Genomic DNA, 25,319 nt, shown 5'->3' on the forward strand with positions numbered 1-25,319 from the left:
CTGAAGACAACATTTGCCCTTAGGGTTCACTAGGTAAATTTGTCTTCAGGATACGTAAAAATAGAAGATACAAAACCTATAGGAACAAATTTTGATGTACTAGAGCTGTCTTTTTTTAAGAGTTTAAACGAAAAAGCGCAAGTGTGTGTACAAATCTATATCTTCAATCCTATTTATAATGTGTGTATTTTCAAGTTATTGCTTGTGACTGTTCGATGCCTCTTGACTTCGTTTCAAGAGTTCCGTTGCATAATGCCATTTGATTGTTTTAACAATCATAAACCCTCCGTCACTTAAATGCCTTTGTCACTCGGCATGCAACAGTATTCAAAATCAACCATCACACACACAGGTTTGTATGTCAATCGTTACGATGTTGTAAGCAATGGTTCGAATTGGGCATACGCAAAACCCATTTGGATCGGTGAATCGGTATTTCGGATCGGGAATCGGTCGAATCGGTATTTTAAAAAAAATTCAAAAAATTATTAAAAATTATTATAAATATTGTTTTTTAAGAATCCAATAAAAAATGAAGGTACTACATTAATAATTTTTATTTTTTAAAAATTCAAAAAATTATTATAAATTATTATAAATATTGTTTTTTAGGAATTTAATAAATAATGAGGGTACTACATTAATAACTTTTATTTTTTTGTATCAATATACGAATATTGAGATATTCTTTTTCCGTATGAAGATTTTCATCAAACATCTATTAAAACCTAACTAAATACAATATTATACATTGAAATTATTGGTTTGTATTTTATTATTTTATCATCATTTTACTATACAAATAAGAATAAATTTGAAATTTGTGTTATAGTATCATCTAATTTAAAAATCTAATTTACAACTATAAGAAAAAACAATACATTATATAATTTATAATGTAAATAAATTAATAAATAAAATATAAAATTTGATTATCATTGTAATTAATATAGTTATTAATTACAATATTATAACAAACATTATTCAAAAAACAAGATATGGCCGTCATAAAAAATAAAAAAATTCATTAAGTACTTAGAAACTAAAAATCCGTTTTTTTTTTATATAAATATTGATAGATTTTAAAATGGAATACAATATTTTGGATCCTTTTTTATTGTTTAAACAGAAAATATTTTAGATACAAAAGTACTCAATGGGCTTGTTTGATACCTGGAAGTAAGTTCATGAATTTTAAATTGGAAGTTCTTGAAGAACTGTAAATTAAAAGTTACTTAAGAAGTTCTTTATGTGTTTGATAACCTCCTTGAAAAATTAAGAAGTTCTTGAAGTTAAGAAGTTCCTGGTTTATGTGTTTGATAACCTCCTAGGACTTCTTTGGAAAATTAAGAAGTTCTTGAAGTTAAGAAATTCATGGTTTATGTGTTTGATAACCTACTGGGAAGTTAAAGAAAACTGTGTATCTACATTGGATTAGCTTTAAGTAATAGACAAGATGTAAAAAGTTAAAATTGAGACTTAGATATTAGTTATTTTTTATTAATTTGCAAAACATTATTTTTTGGGACACAATATCAATTGAAAGTAAAGTTAGTTGGATTAAGAGAGAGTTTGTAGAATATTGTTTTTTGGGATATAATATCAATTGAAAGTAAAGTACGTTGAATTGAGATAGAAAAAAAGTGTGTTATGAAAGAAAGTTTTATTGATGAATGAGAGAAGCATCCTAGAGAGAGAAATATTTGTATCAATTGAAGTAGAGGTTGCATGATAAACTTCATTGCACCTCAAACTTGAAGCAATCTGTAGATAATGTCAAGCACAACCTCAATTCAATATTATGTACCAAATCATTAGTTTCCTAATCGACTATCTTAAAATAGAAATCAATATATTTTCTTAATTATTGTGGGTATACAATTTGTTGAGTCTTTTTACAAATATGAAGTGGAATAAGTGTTTAAATTTCATAAATAAGTTGTCGATGACTTTCTTCTTAAATCGATTACAGACTCTCTCGCTTTCTCGTTATTCTTCACACACACGTGCACACACATGCACACTCATATCTATTGACGGCCATGGCAATTGTGGATTGGTTTCTTATATTCTATTGGATTGTGCTATAATCATTTCAACACAACATACAAACATACATGCACAATGAATGCATCCATATGCAAGCAATACGAAACCATCCCATTGAATAATAACATGTAATAGCTTGAACATTACTTAGACATACATTCACCACTTATGCATCTATATCATAACCTAAAATATATATCTCATTCAACAATAAAACAATATTGTTATTTGTCCCACAATGCTCCTAACACTAAAAAAAAAAAAGATTTAGACTACGATTAGAACTTTAATAAAATTCATACCTTAATTCCCGAATTGTGCACAAATGCTAGCTACATTTTTCTGTTTCACATTTTACTCATGGATAACTCAAATTCAAAACACCAATTCTTCGTTTATCTAAAATATCCAAAGATTAGATTGATTGATTCAATCTAACTTTGTAGTATTGACAATAATTTATCGCCAAACACTTAACTCCAAAAAATGTAAAAATAAACCCAACTCCAAATTCTTAACCTTTTGAACTCTTTGCCAAGCCTTCTCTCTCGAGACTTTGCCCTAATTTGCTTCTCCTTGTGTGCCCTTTCTTCCTTTGGTTTCCTCTTCTTGCTCGATCCCTCTTTTCCCTTCAACTTTCCAGCTGAAAAATCCTCATTTTCCTGAACTTCATCAGCCAAAAAATCATTTTCAGGCGAGCTTTCCTTGTTACTCTTCTTTATGAGCTTCTTTCTAGGTTTAGCTTTAGGCTCATCTTCTTCACCAGAATCCATGACTGGCGTGGGTGATCGCTCCGTTCCCAATCTTCTTCTTCTGGTTCTAAACCCATGTCCGAATCCATCAATGGCTCTCCATCCTCATCCCGATAACTGAATTGGAAAAAAAGGAATAATTATTATGGAAATTCACGCTGAAAAAAATGGCAAAAAAGAATTGGAAAAATCAGTGAAATGAATTGAGCTCACGGATCATCTTCATATGCCATGACTAAGAACTTGAGCTGTGGAAGAAAGATGGATCACTAGCTTCGTAAGGAAAGGAAGGGAAGGGATTTTCTAGGGTTTTCAGAATGAAAATCTTTATCCGATGGAAAATCTATGAACGAAGAGACGGGTGCTCAGCGGCAAAGAGAGGGGTGCTCAGCGGGGAAGAAGAGAAAAGAGGCTAGGGTTATCCAAGGAGAGGAAGTTACGAACTTCCAATTTTAAGTTCCGACCTTTGGGTCGGGGGACTTAAGAAGATGAACAGTAAATTGAAGTTTTGATTTGAAGTTCTCATTTTCTATCAAACATGAAAGTTGAACGGTACTAAGTAGTTTTTTAGCGCTTGGTGACATCACAAATCGTTCCACGGCATCATAGATCGGATGCTATGATGTCATAAAACGGATTTTGGACTACAATATCGCTACGTGTTCATGCAATTTTCAATTTTGTTTTAATAAAAACAATAGGCATGCTACCTGCCGGCTACAATTTAAAAGCACACAAACCCCACTTCAAGCATATGCTTCTAAAGATGTCTCAATGGGTTTTATATGTACTTGCTCAAGTCTCAAATCTTCGTTTTGTAGGATTGTTTTGCTATTTCAAATAGAAAAACTAAAACAAGTGGTGAAAAAGAGTGCATGTACCGGCAGAATCACAATGTACATTTAATCCCTTAGATGCAAAAGCTTACTTATGGGACGTATTTGATAACAGGACGTGTCTTTCTGGAAGTTTGTGATGTCATGGAACGAACCGTGACGTCATTAAGCGAGAAAAACAGATGGATCTCGTTTTATTAGTGGATCCGAAATACCGTCACCGATATCCAATCTAGATCGCCTAATTCCGGATCAGATCGACGATTTTTAAAATACTGATTGTAAATATGCCTAAACCACCAACATGCACTCGATGCCGTGATGTTGTGATGTGATGTTAGATATGACATTGCAAATGGCTTCTATGTGCCAATGTGCATTTCAAGGGTCTCTGCCGATGATCTGAAACAATATCACCGATATCCAATTTGGATTGCCCAATTCCAGATAGAATTGATAATTTTTAAAACACTTATTGTAAGTATGCCTAAACCACCAACATGCACTCGATGCCGTGATGTGATGTTAGATATCACATTGCAAATGGCTTCTCTGTGCCAATGTGCATTTCAAGGGTCTCTGCCAATGTGAACAGGTAAAGTATATTGCAATTGCCTCTTGTATCTCTCAATGGTTTTGAAAATCAACCATCACACAAAAGTTCGCATCTCAATCGCACAAATAATCCAACATGTACGCCCCACCAGTAAAACAAAATCATGATGCGATGCTAGACATGGTTCCAGCGATATTATCAATGGTTGCCTCTGCGCTGATGCAGGTAAATGAAGTGCACCCATTACGACAAATTCACTTAGCTTTGGCCAAAGAGATTGAAGCCTTCAGAATTTAGGCTTAGATTGAAGTGAAGCGCAGCTTGGTGCTGCCGTTTCAGCTAGATTTGGACCGCTTCAGTCAGATTCGGATTTGCTTTAAATCGATTCGGCTTAAGCTTTGGCCTCTTCGGTATAAACAAAGAAATATATATATATATATATATATATATATATATATATATATATATATATATATATATATATATATATAAATTTTTTTTTTATTTTAAAATTTCAAATTTGTATTATTTATATATAAGTATTTAATTTATTTATATTAAATTAAAAAAAAATCTGAAATCAAGCATTAAATTACTTTATTTTTTTCACCAAATCGATGAAAATTTGGAAGCAAATTTGACATCATTGAGTGCACCTCAAGCGCCTTTGCAAACAAATTTTGCATGCTCACGTGTGCATGTGCTTTGCTTCTCATAAGCTTCTCTCCCTTTGGTTCCATTAACAGGGTATTTTAAGGCAAAAGCTTATATAAGGAGTCAACTTTATGCTGTAGAAATGAAGTGCATCTCAAAAACCCATCGAAAAAGGTTGTTGTCACTTAAAAATTCTCCAATCGATCATCTTGTCCTCGATATATATGGATATAAAAGAAAAAATGAATTTTAAATCTTAAAAATAGTACATCTTGTAACGACTGTCCGTTTTCAAGATTTTGAGTGCTCATAGATTTGCTGAATTTATATCATTTTTTTAGCTTTCAATTTCATTATAGGGGTGAAAAATAGACTTTTAAGCTATTATAAAAATTTTGGTACTGAAAATACATCTTTTAATGAGATTTTGAGGTGCACCTTACCGTAATTGTTTAAAGTTGACGCCTTGTATTGACCTCACCCAATATTTAAATTTGACTTGTTCTTCTCTAGTCCTGTGATGAAAAACCCATTGCCTTATGTTAATGCAAAGTTTGATTTTCAAAGGCTAATTTTTTAAAAGATATTATTTTAAAACAACACCTAATATTTCTCCAAAGTTAGTCCACCTTCTTTTTCTTTAGAGAAAAATAAAAGATATTATTTTAAAACAACACCTAATATTTCTCCAAAGTTAGTCCACCTTCTTTTTCTTTAGAGAAAAATAACGATATGGGTTCCATATGCTCTGGTTCCTTCTTTTTCTTTTGATCCGGGAGCAATACCAAAGTGTTTCAAAGAATTACTTTGACGTTGGTTTGCTTCTGACCTGGATCAACCCCAATAGAGTCTCTATCGTTTTGTTGCTTAATTGCTAAACCGACGACTTGTTGAAAACACCAACTTCCATTTAGTTCATCATTCAAGAAAAGCTCAACACTTTGTAATTTAATTTTTCTGATCTAAATCGAGCAGATTTTACATGAAGAAAATTTTGGTCGGGGGTGATTCCATGAAAACACCTACAATCCCCTGTTAATTTTAGAGATCGGAGAATGTAAAATGTGTTGATAATTTTAGAAACTTCTAGTGCTCAATTCTTTACATACACGGGAACTAAGAGAAAATGTCAGAAAATCAAGAGTCACATCTGAGTTTCTCTTGAAAAATTGAAAAGAATCATCAGACTTCGTGCATAATTACGAGTAGTGTGCAAGAAAAGGGCAGATATTAAAATCATATTCATGGTGTATGTCTTTCATTCATTAGAGCCAATTTTGGAGTACATGGGACACACCAATTTAACCAAGTTCCGAGGATAAAAAGTATTGGAAAATTGTTTCATGCGTATGGTCGAGAGGTATAAAGCATCCATCTTAAATATGGATGTAAATAGGTGGTCCATTTAAAAACAAATGCAACCAACGGTTCAAATGTTTTTTTAATAAAATTATTATTTTTAATTTTCAATATATATATATATTTTTTTATATGCATGATTTTCATTTTAAAAATTATATATTCTCTAAAAAGTTAAAATTAAATTAAATTTTTAAAAATATATTTATTGGGAAGCCCGCATTTTTACGATATGTGGGCTGGCCGCATAAAATCCATGTCCAAAAGTAAATAAACATGGGGAGAGATTATGAATGTGTCCGGTGCCGGGAGAAAGAATCTTGTCTTACCCACTTGGGACCAATCAAAACCCCGGGTTGGTTTCTCTCTCTAGATGACACAATCCATAGCACCCTCAACACCCATGCCTTATCTCCTCCATTCCCTCTCTCATATGCTCACTTCTTACCCCCTCTTTCTTCATGGCAGCCCCCCACCAGCCCCACCTACAGACTCACACCCGCCACCACCTTTTCCCCTCAAAAGACTCTCTCTCTGAAACCACCGCCACCACCACCACTCTCCCCCCCTACTTTCTCTCTCTAAAAACGACATCCCCAAGATGCTCCCCCACCATCACCTTTGCCACCAATCCCACCACCACCATGAACTCCTCCCTTTCTCTGTCTACAAACCAACAAACAATCTCCTACGACCTCCTTGAAGAACATCTCTCTAACAAACAATTCAGAGAGGCTGATGAGGAGACCCGGCGCCTCCTCATCCAACTAGCCGGAGAGCAAGCACAAACGCGGAAGTATGTTTTCTTCTCGGAGGTCAAATTCATTGGAGCTTCGGATTTACAGGCCATTGATAAGCTCTGGAGTACTCATAGCAATGGAAAATTTGGTTATAGTGTTCAAAAAAAGATATGGGAAAAGGTAGAGAGAGATTTTACAAAGTTTTTTGTGAAGGTGGGTTGGATGAAAAAGCTTGAAACTGAGGTTGAGCAATTTGGGTACAGGTCTTTTCCTACTGAGTTCATGTGGGAGCTCAATGGTGAAACACCAGAGGGCCACTTGCCTCTAACCAATGCTTTGAGGGGAACACAATTGTTGTACAGTATTCTCACTCATCCTGCTTTCGAGGTGGAAGAAGAGCAAGAGGAAGAGGTAGATGTGAAAACAGAGGACGTTAGAGAGGAGAATTTGAAGAGCCCCAACAAGCCTTTGATCAAGAGGAGTTTGATTGAGCCTGATTATAGCTTCTAGGCTCTCTCTCTCTCTCTAGGCCTTAAAATAATCTCTCTCTCTCTCTCTCTCGGCCTTACAAGAATTACTCTTCCTGTGCCTCTCTGTGTCTCTTTCTCTGTAAGCCTTGCAAGAATCTCTCTCCCGCTCTCTCTCTTCCTTCTGTGTGTTTGTATAGAGACTAAAATGGGTTTCCCAAAATATTCTTTCCTTTCTGATCACAGGAGACAAGCCAAGCACAAGGGATAAAATGCAGGACCTCCATTTCTTTCCCTATTTTTTTCTGTGTGGAATGAGGACGACGGGATTTGTTTAGAGGTGAACACCACCATGGATCTAAACCGATTCAAGATTTATTTTCAGCTATCATTGTCGATGAAACTATGAATGTTTAAGATTTAGTATATAAAGATGCAGTAAGATTTAGAATATAAAGATGCAGTATATAATATTATATATATATATTTTTTATCTTCAGCCAACCAATTGTGTGTGTGACAGGGAGAGCTTCATTTTAACATATCCAAAAAGAGTATAAATTTGAACAATAATTAAAAAATAAACGCAAGTCATCACGTTATAGTTTTCAATTCTCAATAAAACCACCCCACTAACACTCTCCTAAAACATATCTTCCCCGCGAAATTGCCTAAAAAAAATAAAAATCACCAAACCGACTTGGAAATCACAGGATAGGATTGCAAGGCTGGTTAAAAGACCCCATAATTGATCTAGTTCATCAATTTTCTTGTATTTTTCATGTTCTATAAATATAGCTGACTCAGAAATCGCACCAATCGTACTGGGTAAATCAGAATTGGCCCCATGGGAGCTGGAGCCCGAATCCAATTTGTCAATCAATGCATTTTAAACTCCTCTCTCTCTCTCTCTCTCTCTCTCTCTCTCTCTCATATCCATGTAAAGGAGCAAGGAGCGCATGAGCAATCCTAGATGTCTCAAACTGAAGCATAGGGTTCCCGATTTATTGTTTCAATGTGATTGTTGAATGGGAAAAGTTTATATAAGGTTGCATCCTTAAAATGTAGAATTACAGATGCCCCTTAAAAACCCATCGAAAAAGATTGTTTTAATATTGAAAGAACCTCTAATTAATCATCTTGATATCGAGATGTATGAATGTATAAAAAAAAAAACAACACATTGTCTATCTAGACTGTCCTTTTCAAGATTTTCACATGTTTATAAATCTACATGATTTTAACCAATTTTGGAGTTTAAAATTTTATAATTAGATATGAAAATACATTTTTAGATAATCCTAAAGAATTTTTTACACCAAAATTACATGTTATGATAAAATTTGGAGGTGCACCTTAATTGGATTGTTTAAAGTTGCAACCTTATAGAAACCACACCCTTGTCGAATTCAATCAACTATATGTTACTTTACATATATAATTCCAATTATAAAATCATCTTTCCACATGTGAATATGGCTACAGAGCAAATAGATAGGGCAGTCCATGCATTAATCTCTCAACTTATATGCACCAAAGATGAAAGCAAAATTTACTTGATGGACAGGAATGAACAGGAAACATACTTGATTTACATGAATTAAACCGAAACGTAATGAATTTGAATTTATGTTGATCCTAAAAATGGACTCTCTCTCTCTGCACATGGACACAACCTCTTTGTTTGCGAGTGACAACCTTCACATGACAGCTCCGACAGTGTTTGAGTATACAAGCATGAGCCTGGATTCTGCAATGAGTTCCATTTTGTTAGAGAGAGAGAGAGAGAGTTTTTCCACATCATTCCCAAAACACTGAAGACAAAGCATTCTCTAACGGGATGCAAAACCCTTTCCAAGTACAAAATTAAGCCAAACGACTTCAAAAGTTCTCCAAATAAAAGAACCATAAAATTTTATTTTCCTTTTTGTAATTTAATCTAGCCTTTTTAAATACTACCGTAACCTCTTTGTGACATGAAATAAATCATAGAACAGAATAAAAAACTCAACGATAATCCACATTATCTAATCAAAGGCCAGTGAAATTGATCAAAACCTAAAAAGATAATCTTGTAGTATCAAGTAAAATAGCAACTGCCTAGGGAAAAGGAAAAGAGTAGTAGTAAACCATATGCTTTGGAGCATTATCTGCAACTTCTGCAGGTTGATCAACTCCCCTACTGGCCACACACGCCCCTTTGCAACTCATATACCTCTGCATCCTGTACAAGCAGAGATTATCAGTGTGGTGTTAAGTGGGAAAAAGTAAAATGATTCTTTTAAATGCCCATGAGTATTGTAAAAGTGAAATACACCAAGGAAACAATGCTCATGATGAAGGTAAGGATCGTACAGAGTCCCAAATCAAAATTCATCAAATAGTAACACCGTTTCTTCAATTATGTTGAAACCATAAATTTTCTTTTACGAAAAGAAATGAAGAAAGAAATATCAAGACCACACATTGCAGAGAAGCAACCATGAAACAAGGGAGAAAAACTTGCTAGTTAACTCTTCTCATTGCAGAAAAGAAACCACCAAACAAGGGAGAAAAAATTGCTAGTAACTCTTGTCAGGCTCTCTAGCCAACATTAGCATTCGTATGAGCATGCCTATAAAATTCATGTCCTCAGAAACTGACTACACAAAGACGATAGAAGGGGGGAAATCACCAGGCTCTTTAGATTTACATATGGGAACTTACAGTGCGAATAAAAAGGAAAGTTGCCGCAAAAATTGTACATAAAGTTTAGCAAGCTCACATTTCACAGGTATTCAAAACCAACAGCTTGTTTACAACACAAGACTGGCCCTGTGACTTGCAAACTGAGTTGCATGACTGCCCTTGCCTGTCCTCAAAACAAATACAACGGTTGGTCATTACCTCCAAATAGCTCCAGCTTTTGAACTTAAGGAAAAACCTTGTTTATTAAAAAGAAGACAAATAACTCATGCAATCTCTCACATTCCAAGTTATCAAATAAAAAAGAAATATTACCTTCCCACAAACACATTGATTCCAGCCAATCTTTCTTCTATGGTAGCATCCACAGGTCCTGCCTCAATAAGAATGCTAAACCATGTTATTTGCCAATTCCGGTACAATTTTCATTGAACCATTAATCACAAAAGTGTACTATCCCATATAATAATATAATTTCATGGGGTTGTTCAGCAGTAGGATTAGAACTGGGGATGTAGTGTCTAAATGATAAAAATATAATATTTTTGGGGCTACATTTCTACACTTTTTTACTGTAATAGTGCTGTAGGATTGAACTATCAAATATTATTGCTGAATGACCAAGTAAAACAGATTGCTCAATGCAAAATACGGCATTTCACAAACTCAAAATTCTTACAGGTGCTTAATCCTAAACACTATTATAGATAACTCAATGCAATTTTCTAGTACTAATTTTCAAATTACATAATGCTTAGCTAACCGTCGAAATTCCTTCCAGTAAATTCTCAGCCATTTGAGACAATGGATCAGACCAATAGAAAAGCATTGTTGACTCACCAGAAGTGTTTGGCTGCAAAGAGAAGCAGTGATGGAAGTCACTGGCATAAGCATTCTCATGAACCTGAAAAATGTAAAACGATAACATGAAGAAAATACGCCTGTCCCCACTGCGTTCCAAATAAGTATTCTCTCTTTTTATGGATCGCATCTCTCAATAAAAAAAAGGGAAAATATCCTATTATCCCCTATTTTTAACTTCTATATCTCATCAGACCCAAGAATTGAAAATATTACTTGCAAGCAAAAAGACTCCATCTTTTCTATCTTCCAACCCCTAAACCCTTTTGACCATGTATTATTGACCTCAACAACTTATGAAATGACTCTCTCTCTCTCTCTAAAACTCCTCTCTCTCACATCATCATCTCTCTCTCTCTCTCAAAATTCCATCTCTCTCAAAAACCCAAACTCCATCTCTCTCTCACATCATCGTCTCTCTCTCTCTCAAAACTCCATCTCTCCTTAAAACTCAAACTCCATCTCTTTCTCTCTCTAAAACTCTATCTCTCTCTGAAACCAAACTCCATCTCTCTCTCTCTAAAACTCTATCTCTCTCATACATAAGAAGTTGTGCTCGTGTTCGAACTCAAGCTAAACCCCTTGGCTGGTCAACTCATCGAGAAGTGAAGAGAGAGACATGGAGTTTTAGAGAGAGAGAGAGAGAGAGATGGAGTTTAAATAGGGTGTCATTTTAGTATTTATTGGGGTAAAAAATTTATGGTCAAAGGGGTCCAGGGGGTTGTAAGATAGAAAAGATGGAGACCTTTTGCTTACAAGTAATATTTTCAATTCTTGGGTCTCATGAGATATAGAAGTTAAAAATAGGGGATAAGGAGATATTTTCCCAAAAAATAAAACTTATTTCAGCGCTTGACATTCAGCAAACAGAATGGGCCTTATAATATGATCCATATAGTCATTAAAACTTCATCACTTGGAGGTTATCACCGTCTCATCAATGGCTTGGAAGGTGTGGGAGGGAGGGGTTCCCCTAAAAAAATTAAAGAATTTCTCAACCCTGCTTTTTCTCCATCACTATTCAAGCAATTGATTGGAGGCCAATATATACCCATTGTCATCGTTGCTACTATGACCATATGGATCATATTTTATAATGCAAACTGGATTTCCAAAAATCTTTAGGTTTTGCCAGTATCCAAGAGATTGGAGATTTTGTGACGATTTACAATCTATAAACAAAGCTTATACATACCTCATAGTGTTTGTTTGAATACCCATGCAAATGCTTGAATTTTCAGTCTCTCATTTCTAGTACTTAACCTCATTCTCAAAATTATTATTCTTTTCTACAACCTTCAATGTATATATATATATATATATATATATATATATATATATAGAAAATGCTGAGATTAGCCCACTAGCTCATATGAACATATGAGCCCAACAGCCCAGGTTGAATCTGGGCCGATTTGACGGTCACGACCTCATTTCAAATTTTAATTTTAATTTTTTTTTCTACGAATCCAAATTTTGAATTTTCAGGCATGTGTTCTTCGAAAATAGGATAATCTAATAAAAATATCAAAAAATTAATTTGCAAGAAATAAATTGACCAAAGTACCCCTGAAATATTTTAGGGGTATTTTGATCAATTTATTTCTTGCGAATTATTTTTTAATTATTAGGTGCCCCTTGATGAGAAGAATGGACACCTAAAATTTCAAGTTATTTGGATTTGTAGAAAAAAATTAAAATTCAAACACAAAATGAGGTCGTGACAGTCAGATCGGCCCAGATTCAATCTGGGCCGTTGGGCCCATATGTTCATATGAGCTAGGGGCTAATCTCAGCATTTTTCATATATATATATCTATATATATATATATATATATATTGTGTGTGTGTGTGTGTGCACACAAATGCCGAACACAATGGTATCAAAAGAGGAACCTTTGGCATAAATGAGGGAGAAGATCATAGATACATTTGCAGGATTAGGATATCTGAAGTGAAAGAACGTAAAAATATCAAAGGCTTTAGGAGCAGATGGTATCCCGAAAGAGGTTTGAAAGTGCATGGAGGAGATTGGCATATGCTAGCTGACGAAGCCATTTAACAGGGTGTCGAGAACAAAGAAAATGCCAAACAAATAGAGGAAAAGTATTGTGATACCTATTTTACCAAAATAAATGAGACATACATAATTGTGCGGACTAATGAGGGATCAAACTTATGAGCTACACTATAAAGCTATAGGAGAGAGAGATTGAGCAACGACTAAGGCATGAAACCAGCGTGTTAGAAAATCAACTCGGTTATATACCAGGAAGGTTAACAATTGAGGCCATTTTCCTACTTAAGCAATTGATTGAAAAGTTCAGGAAAAAGGAAAAAAACCTCTACATGTTCTTTATTGATTTAAAGAAAACTTACGATAGGGTACCTACTACCTAGAGATTTAATTTGATGGGTGGAAAGAAATGAGGCTCTAGATGCTTTATTGATACAATGAGAGATATGTACGAGGGAGCGCTAACTAGTATGCAGACAACTAGAGGTGAGACAAGTGAGTTTTCAGTGACAATAGGCCTATATCAGGGGTCAGTGTTGAGCCCATATCTCTTTGTTTTAGTTAAGGACGAGTTGATTAAGCACCTACAAGATGAGGTACCGTGGTGTATGTTTTTCGTGAATGACATAGTTTTGATAGATAAGACTAGAAGCAGCGTCAACGCAAAGTTAGAACATTGGAATGCTCTAGAATCTAAAGGTTTAAAATTTGGCGGGACTAAGACAGAATATATGAAATGCAAGATTAGTAATAATATGAATAAATACAAGAAAGCAGTTAAGATTGATGACCAAGAAATACCTAAAAGAGAGTATTTTCAATATCTTGGGTCAATAATTCAGGAAAATTGAGGGATTGAGGAAGATGTCGAACATAGAATTAGAGCTGAATGAGCGAAGAGGAGATGTGCATCCGAAGCTTTATGCGATCGCCACATACCAATGAAGCTAAAAGGCAAGTTCTATAGTACAGATGTCAGACAAGCTTTGCTTTTTGGGATGGAACTGTTGGACGGTCAAAAAACAACATACCCATAGGATGAGTGTAGCTGAGTTGAAGATGTTAAGATAGATGAGTGGCAAGACAAGAAAGGATAGAATTTGAAATGAATACATTCGAGGGATGAGTGTAGCTAAGTTGAAGATGTTGAAATAGATGAGTGGCACGACAAGAAAGGATAGAATTTGAAATGAATACATTCGAGGGAATTTAGGTGCGACTTCAATAGGCGATAAGATGAGGGAAAGTAGACTTAGGTGCGTTGGCTGTGTACAACATAGACTCAATACAATACCGGTTAGGTGGTGTCATTTGGTTCAAGTGGAAGGCTCTTAAAGGGCAAGAGAAAGGCCCAAAGGAACATCAATAGAAGTAATGAGAAAAGATCTGGGGACTAATGATCTTACTGAGGGTATGGCCCTTGATAGAGTAGAATGACGGAACATGATTCGTGCAGCCGATCCTAAATAGTTGGGATAAGGCTATGATGATGATGACAATCAGCTAAGACAAATTCCACTAGCCTGGCCGAACATGTTCATTTTTTTTTTGAAGAGTGGGAGGGTATTAAAGTGAATAATAATTCAAAGTTAGAAAAGTGAAATTAACAATGATGGGGGGAAAGAAACTGATAATCAAATGGGATATGGAAGGACCGTAGTCCATTGGATCATCATGGTCCATTGGAATGATGAACAGTCTTAGACACTGAGGGGGAACCACTAGGCAACGACTCCTATGGTGGAATGTAATCTCCCTAGACCACCAGTCATTTTTCCATTGGATGGTGATGACCATACGAGTTTTACATAAACCATTGGATATTATCATACTTTCCCATAGAAGAAAGGAAAGCCATGAACCAATTTAAAGGTTAGAGTCATGCAGTACCACGCTAGCAGAATTGTGGCGGCACCTTCCAGCACAAAAATCAAACACACTAGCATAAGTGCCTGCAATAATGGAATTGAATGAAAGTAGAATATATTAAATTCAGAATAACCAATATCAATATATTCAATATACCTTCCCAGATGAAAAATCATAATTTTAAACTCCAATTACCTGCAGTTACTGGCTTGCCTATCCTCACTTTCAATGCAAACTCTTTATTTGTCTGTGGACACCATGAGATGAAACATAAAAATCAATCTCAATGATACATGGAGATAACAAAAATGCATGCCCTTGCTGTGAAATATACCCGATCTGGACTCAAGCAGCAAGATACACAATATTCATAAGAGTTACAACATTGTGAGACAAGATTACATCCCCTGCGACACAAAACTCAACATAAAGACACAAGTTGTCAATATTTAGTATTTGTGAAGTGGCGACTTAGAGAAAAACTCACTGACAAGAGAAACGCTCTCCTCTTTCAGGGCAACATTGAGACCATGGATCAATTGAGAGAACATCACATACATGGCCTGCACAAGACCAAGAGTTGCTGCCATGAATAGCAATGAGAGGAAAAAAAAAAAAGTGAATGGATAAAAATAATGAAAGTTGATTGATTGCTATGTTATTCATCTCTTCACTTTCAATACTATAAGAATCGCAAGTGACATCCAAACAAGAAGAAAAAGAAATCAGAGAAATCCATTAATAAAATGACAGATGGTACAGAACAGATTTAGCAACTCATAAGAAAGAGCAAGCAAAATACACTTTATTTGGCACGTACCATGATCATCCGACAGTAAGTATCTTCCTTGAACAGTATTTTTGCAAAATTCTTTCTCAATAGGTCTAAAATCATCCCTGCAAAGAAGCAGTTATTGGTTGTAATGATCAATATAATAATTTTTTTTACAAACAATGTAGTTCTGCCTGGCTACATGAAATAAATTTAAATACAGTTTCAGTAATTGTGAGGCAATTTTTTAATATAGATACTATAGAAGGAAATAAAGCCATTTATTGAAGGTTAAGTGTCATAAAACAATAGCAAGGTCCTCAAATTTGAGAAATTTTAAGGATTCGGCTCCCTGTACTCCCTAGCCATCAAACAATGCACTGATTAAGAAGGAATTTTTTATCCACGTTATGATTTTGTTGCATTTACACAAAAAAAAGCATGCTTAATGGAGTGTAGTCATATAAAATACGTAACAGCAGAAGGCGTAGAATCAAGAACATCAAGCAAACTTAACAATCATTACATAGCTTCTGTTAAGAGAATTTTCTTGGAACATATCTCGTGGATTTTTCAACCCATGACCAGGTAAAAGTACATGGAGAAAACTACGTAAGATGAAACTAATAGAAATGCAGAAATTTCACTGTCTCAAAGTCAAAAAACCAATCCAGACCGAGCAACACATTTCTTTAAACAAGATGTTGGTTGGAAATCATTGAGTCTGAAAAATAATTTGGGGATTCAAAGATAATTACAACAAGAGAATTAGAAAAACAGCATCAAAGACAAATTTGAAATACATTCCAACAATGAATAGAATTCAAGCTTGTTATTCTTTCATAATCAATGGGACCAAGCCTTCTGTGCCAAACATTCAAGCACCGATTAATTTTCCTTCATTTCATAGATATTTTATCTTTCATATAACTCACAGTTAGCCACATAGTTATCATCGGAATGCCTCTTTTCAATTAGTCGACAAATCTTTAGCATTGGCATAACATTCAAATACTTTATGTAATCTATCACTAAGACAATTTAAGATGGCACCTCTACATGTGAGATCATCATTTTTCCACTTGGTACACGTTTGCCCATCCCTAAGAGTTGTATCATCAATAGGTTCAGCTAGTTTCTCTTCATTAATCTTATGTAGCAACTCCATAGTATGAAGCAAGACAACAATTTAATTTTCCAGATAGAAAAGTTCAACCCATCTAGTTTCTTATCATTACTAAATAGGAGATAAATGCCTTTGTAGTAGCCCTTCTAAGTAATTTATTCTAAAAGTCCAGCTGGCTTAATTTTAGGTATTTCAAGGCCTTCAAAGAAGTGAGCTTCTCTGCTCTCTATAATTTCTTTAGTTTCGTCATTATAAAATCCATATCCCTTGGAACCAGCCAAATACCCCACAAATAGCACTCAACTGTTTTAGGTTCTAGTTTTTTTCTCTTTTCATGTAGAATCAAAAGACCCTAGCATAGTGGATGTTAGAAGTTCTTCTAGAGATTATCAAAGTCCTTAATCTTATGAGCCTAGAAGAAGTACTAGGGAAATTAAATGACCTAGCTATTTAGACAATTATGTTAAAATGGATTAAACGAAGTACCCCAAACTTTTAAAGAAGCGATTAGCTTGAATGATGCGAGTAGTTGGATGGAAGTTATGAACGATGAGCATAAGTCCCTAATAAAAAATAAAACATAGATCATAACGGATTTGCCCTCAAAGTAGAAAGACAATTGTTAGTAATTTTGATGGTATGTTGATAAGTATAAAGTTAGATTGGTGGCTAAGGGGTTCAGTCAAAGGGCAAGCTTTCTATGCTTCCCCTACAGCATAAAAATTGTATGCTTCCCCTTATCCAACCATCCATTCTGAATGGACGGATGAGATGACCACAATCACTGTCACATCTCTACACTATTTTATTTTTAATATTTTTTCTAGAAATTATTTTGATACCAAATTTTGGACGTCCACCCCTCTCTTGAATTCGCATTTGCAAAAAAAATATAAAAATACTATCAATAAAATAAAATGGCTAAAATACCCCTGAAAGCTTCAAAGGGTATTTTAGTCATTTTATGTTATCGAAATTTTTTTAAAAATATTTTTCGTAGGTGTGCCCCATTGAGAAGATGATACGTACCAAATTTCATACTCATACAAATTGTACAAAAAAATCAAAAATAAAATACTCTTGAGGCGTCAGATCTAGATCAAGCGTTGTATGGCTCACTTGATCTTAAATTGGATGGCTGGAAGGGAGGGGAAGCACATACCTTTTATGCTGTAGGGGGAGTATAGAAACCTTTCCCTAAGTCAAAAGGAATGTATTGATTACCGAGAAATATTTTCACCAGTAATAGGGAAATCCTCAATAAGGATAATACTAGCAATAGCTATCATTATGATGTTGATGATCATTAAATGGAGGCATATGTTGCATTTGTAAGGGCAAGGCCCTTATATGAGACCAACTGCAGAGACATGGGCCCTCTTTACCCAATCGACGCATTATGTGTCTCCACATCTTGGAGACTAACCCTCATCTCTTCATCCATTATGAGGTCTCTTCCTGCCTTTGGTCATCTCTTCTTAATCTCTTGGACCTTCAATGGGCTACTCCCCCCCTTCCCTAGCTAGTCTATTCTCTGCTCTTCTATCCCCGCCATTTCCTAGAAATGGCAGAAAACTGCAGCAACTGTCGGTGCAGCTCTTCTCTTGAGCATCTGGTTGGAAAGAAACTCTAGGACCTTTAGAGGACACTCTAGCCATGAACGTTCTATTGTTGATTCCGCCCTCATCTTTATCTCCTCAGGGGAAAAGTCATCCCTATCTTTGCCAACCTTCCTATCTCTCACTTTCTAGCTAATTGGGATTCCCTCCTGAACCTCTCGGCTCTCTCGACCAGATTCAGAGCTCAGTGGCCCCACCTCAGCCAGGATTCCTTAAACTTAACACAGATGGCTGACCCTTAGGAAATCTTGGCTCCTCTGGTTTTGGAGGTACTATGGCAAATTCAGATGGTATATTTCTCGCCTTCTTGGGGTACATAGAGATCACAGACTCCACCACAGCATAAGCCTCGGCTCTCCGAGAAGGCCTCAAGCAAGTAATTCAATATGGGTCACAATTCCAGGGACTTATAATAGAGTTGGATTCCAGCAATACTATCTCCTGGGACACCCAACATTCACAGACCCCTTGGCAGCTGAATTCTATTTGTGAGCATATCTCCTTTTTATGCAGTTCACTACCACAGGTAACCTTCAAGCACATCCTTCGAGAGGCCAACACCGAAGTAGATAGGTTGGACAAAGAAGGAGCTTGCAACACATGAGGTGCACCCTCCATTCTCTGAAACACTCAGCTTCTATCTCTCTTCATTCTCTTATCTTCTCCTTCCCCTCTCAAGAAAAAAAAGAGAGTGGAATAAGGGGGGAAAAAAGAAAAAGAAAAGAGAACAAGAAAAAAGGGGGAAAAAAAAGGAAGGAAAAAAAAAAAAAAGTAGAAGAAAAAAATTTTCCCTACGAGGAGGCCTTCTAGTGTGTAAGCCTCGCAACTTACTCTCCTTTTCCTCTCTCTCTCTCCTCCCCTCGCTTCCATCTCTTTCTTATCTCCACCTCATTACCCCCTTTCCCTCTTTGTACACACACTTCTCTCCTAATGCACCTTCTTTTCCTTCCCACCACACATCACTCTCACTCTATACTCTCTCCTTACCCATATCTCTCACCACCTATGACTCACATTCTCTTCTCTTGCACTCCTCGTTCCTCTTACCCTACTGCACGCCTCTTCTTCTTCATATCTTATGCAGGGACCTCACGGACAGGTGCAACTCAGCTAGCACTGGCTTTACCTCCTGCAGCTGAGTTGCTACTTCACCCCCACGGTGTTCCCGCCTTAATACAGACAGCACTCATCAGACCATCCACTCGTGATGCAGCAGATTTAACTTTCTCCTGGGTTCTCATGGGCTCTTATCTCCCAAAACCACCCTCCCTTTCTACAACTCTAATCCATGTATCTTGATTTTTTCCACTTGTTTATTTTATTGTAACCCTCTCTTATTTTCCCTCTTTCTCTCACTAACCCTCTCTACCTGTAGTCTGAGCGCCCAACTTGTGGATTGCCTTCTTTATTTTAGATGATGTAATACTGTATTTTATAATTATAAAGTTAACATTTCCTCAAAAAAAATTGGAAGAGGAAGTCAAATTGAAAGTTTTGAATCTCAAAGCCAAGAAACTAAAGTAAGTTGTGTATATACTCGATGGAGTTCAGGTGTAAATTTAGCTTTAGCCCTATACATACATGACATAGTTTAATAGGGAGTGATGGAAAAGCCACTGCTGATTGTAAAGAGTGGTTGTCCTCCAAATTTGTGATGAAATATATATCGTAGGAATCAAAGTGACTAAATATAGAAATAAAACATTTTTATATCTTAATCAAGAGCATTATGCCCCTAAGATACTAAAAAATTTAATATGGTGGACTCCAAACCAATGGCCAACCCAATTGACAAAAATTGTAAAGCATCCGTAGAAATGCGTCCAAAACTAATAATTGTGAAGAAATATCATTATACACAAGCCATAGGTTCTCTTAACTATTTGATGAATTGTTTTGGACCTCATGTGCTTACGCTATGGGGGTTGCTACTCGATATAGGACCAACGTGGGAATTGAACATTGGAAATTGGTTAAGATGATATTTAGATTTTTAAAGGGACACAAGTCATGGCCAATGCTAATGCTATGGGACTAAGGATCTAATTCTTGAAGGTTATAGTGATGCATATTTAATCCACACCAAGATGGGTGCTGACCTTTGTTACGGCATGTATATCGTGGGGAAGTAAAAAGCAAAAGTGCATTTTACCCTCCACCATGGAAGCAAAATACATTGCTTTGATACCAAATGTTAGGAACGATTTGAGATGGCTACTACATGAAAATCTAGCAAAAAACCAAAGTATGCAATGAAGTTTATCTAACAGGAAGCACTTGGGAATATCATCGATCACATAGCATGCATAAATTCCTAGGCAATTAACAATATCAAAATCAGCATGCAAATAACATCCAAAAGAGCTCTTCAAACTACAACTATATGCTCAAAACTATACTTACTCCTTTACTTATTTCCCCTTAAACATATATCATTAATACATGAATAACCAAGGCAAGAGAAAGGAACATCCTTACCAATCCGTTGTCCACAAACATTGAGCATCAAAAATAGATGCACAACCACAAAGAGATGCTGTTAATCAGTCAATCCTTAGGTAGATTCACTGTAATGAAAGAAGCACTTCAACGGATATTAGGTTAGAGAAGTAGAAGGAAAATAGTGTATGGCATGAGCATGGGCAGTGGATGTTTTCATGGTAGACTTACAACGCCTAGGGTGCTCCTTTGTGACCACGGTACCTCTCACATTTTGAGAGAGAGAGAGGAAGTAGGGGTGAGGAGAGGGAGAGAGACTAGAGCACCATAGCTCTCTCCTCCAACCCCTGCCTCTTAAAGCTTCCATATTCCAATGGATGGTTATTGGGGAATGATTTCTTCTTGCACTTGGTATAAGGTGTCCATGCAAAATATTAGAAGTTACGGGCATATTGGTGATTTTTGAAAACGGCTAATTTTGGAAAACAAAAAACATGGAGAAAAAATGTGCCCAACATCCTCCCACTATTTTTGACATGGTTTTGCTCTATAAAATCATCCATCCACTGAAACAGTGAGCTCTATCTACAACCACATGAGCTATACACCCTCAGTTGATCCACAGTCCATCCATATATATTTTATCCACTCAATGGCATCAAGTACACACTTTCCCACGCTCATTACTCGTGACTTATTATGTGTTCATCAACCATCTTATTAACATCATGGCATATGCTTTTGGATTAACAACTCTCTCACACAATACCCAACAATAAATGTGTAGGGCACCCGCACTATAGACGATATACATGCATCCATTACTGAGGCGTTGATTCTTTGTTGTTGCAATGAGTTGTCATACAATCTCACAATGAGATATATCTCACTAAGAGATACTCAACTGCCCAAATAACCATATTAGCACATCAAAAGGGTGAACCACAAAAGGTCCAATCCCCCATGAATGCTCAGAAAGGCAACTAGACAAGTGCATGGATTACAAAGAAATGATTATATCACTAACCATCACATCACAAAGATGCTCATACAACACATGTCATCGGGATGAAAACCTGAAATGCCCAACATGCATCATCGACGCACAGAGACTTGGAATGCCCATATAATAATATTTGCACAAACCCCTTTCGCCAAGTGTAAGAAAAACTCATTCACCAAAATCACTAGTTGGAATATGGAAGCTTTAAAAGGCATGGGTTGGAGGAGAGAGCTATGGTGCTCTCTCTCTCTCTCTCTCTCTCTCTCTCTCTCTCTCTCACACACACACACACACACACACACACACAAAATATCAGAGGTGCTTTTGTCACGAGGGAGCACCCTAAGCTTTGCAATGCCACATTGGAATATGGAAGCTTTAAGTGGCATGGGTTGGAAGAAAGCTATGGTGCTCTAGTCTCTCTCTATCTTCTCACCCATACTTCCTCCCTTTCTCTGTAAAAATTTTAGAGGTGGCTTGGTCACAAGGGAGCACCCTAACCTTTGCAAGGCCAACCTAAAAACAAGTGCTGCCCAGCCTCATGCCCTACACTATTTTCCTTCTATTTATCTAACCAGATATCCATTGAAGTGCTTCTTTTCATTACAATGAATTGACCCAAGGATTGGTTCATTTCCAGCATCTCTATTATGGTTGTGCATCTATTTTCCATGCTCATTGTTGGTGGATAACATATTGTTGAGAACATTCCTTTATGTTGCCTTGGTTATTCATATGTTGGTGATATATGTTTAGGGAAAAAGAAGTAAAGGAAGAAGTATAGTTTTAGGCATACTGCTGTAGTTTGGGAAGCCCTTTTGGATGTTATTTGTTTACTGATTTTGGTATTGTTATGTGTATAACACTATGAATGTACAGCATCAAAAAAACGAAGAAAACATTATGAATGCCACGAGATTGATGATAATCCTAAGTGGTTCCTGTTAGATAGGCCTCCTTAAATATTTTGGTCCACGAAATTTTTTTCTAGGAACCATCTCAAATCAATACTAACACAGATATCATATTTAATCTAGCTATGAAACTTCCAAATAAAGCAATATCTATAGAACCGTAAAGCTTTATATAATTATCATGGAATTCTAAAATCGCATCAACTAATCAATTAGATTGACTGCACACGTACACATAGATGACAAAAATTCTTGTACATACCTTGGAAATAAATATTCTCTTGAATACCATTCAATTTGAACCATATTTTCAAAACTTGCACTTAAATAATCTCTCTCTCTCTCTCTCTCTCTCTCTCTCTCTCTCTCTCTCTCTCTCTCTCTCTCTCTCTCTCAGCTAATTTTATGCAGAAAATAAGTAATAAAAAATTTACTACTCTCTTAGAATTTCACTAGCAAAATTCACGAAAATATGAGCCACCCAAAAATAAATAAAAAACAGGAAGAAAAAAAAAGAATTGCTACAAAGAAAGATCAGAGTAACTGTATAAAAAGAAGAAGATTCAACTCTCTGTCTATAAATTTAGTCTTTTACATTCTCTATCTATAAATTGAGTCTTTTGCATTCTCTCTCTCTATAACTTTAATCTTTTGCCACTGATTATCCTCCCTCCGTCTCCCTCTCTCTCTCTCTCTCTAAATTCAACCATTCGCTAGTTATTCATGCATACGTCTCTTGATGCAGGAACTTTACCGGATACCAGAAACAATGGCCAGAAAAAAGAGGCAGAGAGATAATAAGATTGAAGCCAAGCGCCTCTGCTCTCTCTGATGAATCGAAGCCATTAAATTCGAACCCTCCATTAAAGGAGAAGAAACCACGATCACTGACGACAAGTTTCAGGCGCATACGGAGCGCGGATGGGCACCGAGGGTTCCATCAATTGGTTGACAAGGGGAAACTTTAGCTGGAGAATATTTCATTTTCTCGTAGAGAGTGAGAAACCGAGGATTTTAATTTCTGGTGTGGTTTGCATACCCTAAATAATCAAAGTAAATAAGCTGCGGCTTCAAATTTTGTAAAAAAATAAAATTTATAAAAAAAAAAAAAAAAAAAATGATCGACCCTTCTCCGTGTAACGTGTATAGGACCTCGAATAATCACCTTCAAATTTGACATAAATTTTTTAAAAAATTATTATTAAGACTGGACTTTTTTTTAGAGATATGTACCAAAGTCAATAGTGATCATTTAAGGTCCTACACACATAAATGTGCGACGGTCTTATAGGTTCATTACTATAAAAAAACACATTTCCAAATTTTGTGATAAGATGTAATTTTACTATAAAAATTTTTTAACATGGTGCAAGAATCTATTTATACATCTAATTATAAAATTTAAAAATAATTTTAATAAGTATATCTACAAATACATGAAAATTTTGAAAGTAAATATAATATATTGCAAGATGTACTATTTTTCATAGTTGAGAACTTCTTTTTTTTTGTTTATATTTATACATCTCGATCTTGAAATGATCAATTTGATATTTTTCAAACATCAAAACAACATTTTGCAATGGATTTTAATGGTGCACCTTAATTCTACTTTTTATGGTGCCAACATCATATCAACTTTTTCCATTAACTTTTAAAGTTCTCGATTGGATACTCGTATTCTTTTCAAAACTAAAAAATGGCTCGAAAATATTCCCATTTTACATGAAAGTCCTTTTTTTATCTATTCGGAAAATCTCAAATAAGGGATGAACCTCTCACAATTTATCATAGGGGCTAAATTATCCTTTATTAATATTTGATGAGTCTTATTTTTTTTTTGTTGGTGTTGGATATTGATTTTAGAGCCATCATAGAGATTTTTGTCGCTAAAAATATTTTCTGCATGAGGATTTGAGGTGAGATTTTATTTTGTTTTTATAAAACCTAGGTCTTATAAAAACCTCATGAAATTATTTACCATTATTATAAAGAGATGGGTCTCACAAAGTTCCGTAATTTATTTTTCGTTATTTTAAACTTTGAGTCTACAACCAAATATTTGAGTTAAAATATGAAGGAAAAAGTTTATATAAGATTGCAACCTTACCTCTACAGCTACGGATGCACCTCAAAAATCTATCGGAAAAGATAGTTTTACTTTTGAAAAACCCTTTGATTGATCATCTCGACATCGAGATGTATGAACATGAAAAATAAAAAGATTTCAAGTCTCATAAATAGTGTATTTTACAACATATTATCTACATATTTTACAACATATTGTCTACACTGTCTATTTTCAAGATTTTCATATGTTTATAAATCTACTTGATTTTAACAATTTTTTAAATTTAAAATTTTATAATCAAATATAAAAATAGATTTTGAGATAATCATAAGAACATTTTAAATCAAAATTATATACCATGATATAATTTGAAGGTGCACCTTACCTCTACAACTACGGAAGCATCCATATACCAACTGCACCCAAATATGAAAGACAATAAAAGTTGTGATCTCTTTACATTAAAACTAAAATAATCTTTTTATATATTGAGATTATTTATAATAAAACCATTTATATTTTTTAAGTTT

The 25,319-nt window shown here is 35.3% G+C and overlaps 2 protein-coding genes and 1 long non-coding RNA gene across 5 annotated transcripts; 1 reads left to right on the forward strand and 2 right to left on the reverse strand.

Annotated features, from left to right (window-relative positions):
• Positions 1-2,224: 2,224 nt before the first annotated feature.
• Positions 2,225-3,266, reverse strand: LOC110007903 (uncharacterized). The gene is made up of 2 exons (XR_002282232.2): positions 3,015-3,266; positions 2,225-2,918 (listed from the first exon to the last, which is right to left on the reverse strand). It is a non-coding gene; the product is annotated as an uncharacterized LOC110007903 (long non-coding RNA).
• Positions 3,267-6,611: 3,345 nt separating this feature from the next.
• GUN4 (protein GENOMES UNCOUPLED 4) lies at positions 6,612-7,870 on the forward strand. The gene has a single exon (XM_006852067.4). It carries the CDS (start codon positions 6,668-6,670, stop codon positions 7,454-7,456), a length of 789 nt encoding a protein of 262 aa, XP_006852129.3. The 5' UTR covers positions 6,612-6,667; the 3' UTR covers positions 7,457-7,870.
• A 954-nt stretch (positions 7,871-8,824) lies between these two features.
• LOC18441839 (glycosyltransferase family protein) lies at positions 8,825-23,668 on the reverse strand. Of its 3 annotated transcripts, none has more exons than XR_016057135.1 (11): positions 23,473-23,668; positions 15,666-15,742; positions 15,333-15,408; positions 15,180-15,252; positions 15,041-15,092; positions 14,867-14,928; positions 10,939-11,002; positions 10,414-10,488; positions 10,178-10,264; positions 9,544-9,637; positions 8,825-9,163 (listed from the first exon to the last, which is right to left on the reverse strand). XR_016057135.1 is itself a non-coding variant. In XM_011627839.3 (11 exons), exons 1-11 carry the CDS (start codon positions 23,580-23,582, stop codon positions 9,041-9,043), a joined length of 876 nt encoding a protein of 291 aa, XP_011626141.2. In that variant the 5' UTR covers positions 23,583-23,668; the 3' UTR covers positions 8,825-9,040. The 3 variants fall into 3 exon arrangements, 1 of the variants encoding a protein (XP_011626141.2); XM_011627839.3 differs by having other exon boundaries at positions 10,414-10,471; XR_016057136.1 differs by lacking the exon at positions 14,867-14,928 and having other exon boundaries at positions 10,414-10,471.
• Positions 23,669-25,319: the final 1,651 nt, after the last annotated feature.

The sequence above is a fragment of the Amborella trichopoda genome, chromosome 6, assembly GCF_054954075.1.
Source record: "Amborella trichopoda isolate Santa Cruz 75 chromosome 6, AtrichopodaSantaCruz75HAP2 v2.0, whole genome shotgun sequence".
In the NCBI taxonomy this organism is placed as follows: domain Eukaryota; kingdom Viridiplantae; phylum Streptophyta; class Magnoliopsida; order Amborellales; family Amborellaceae; genus Amborella; species Amborella trichopoda.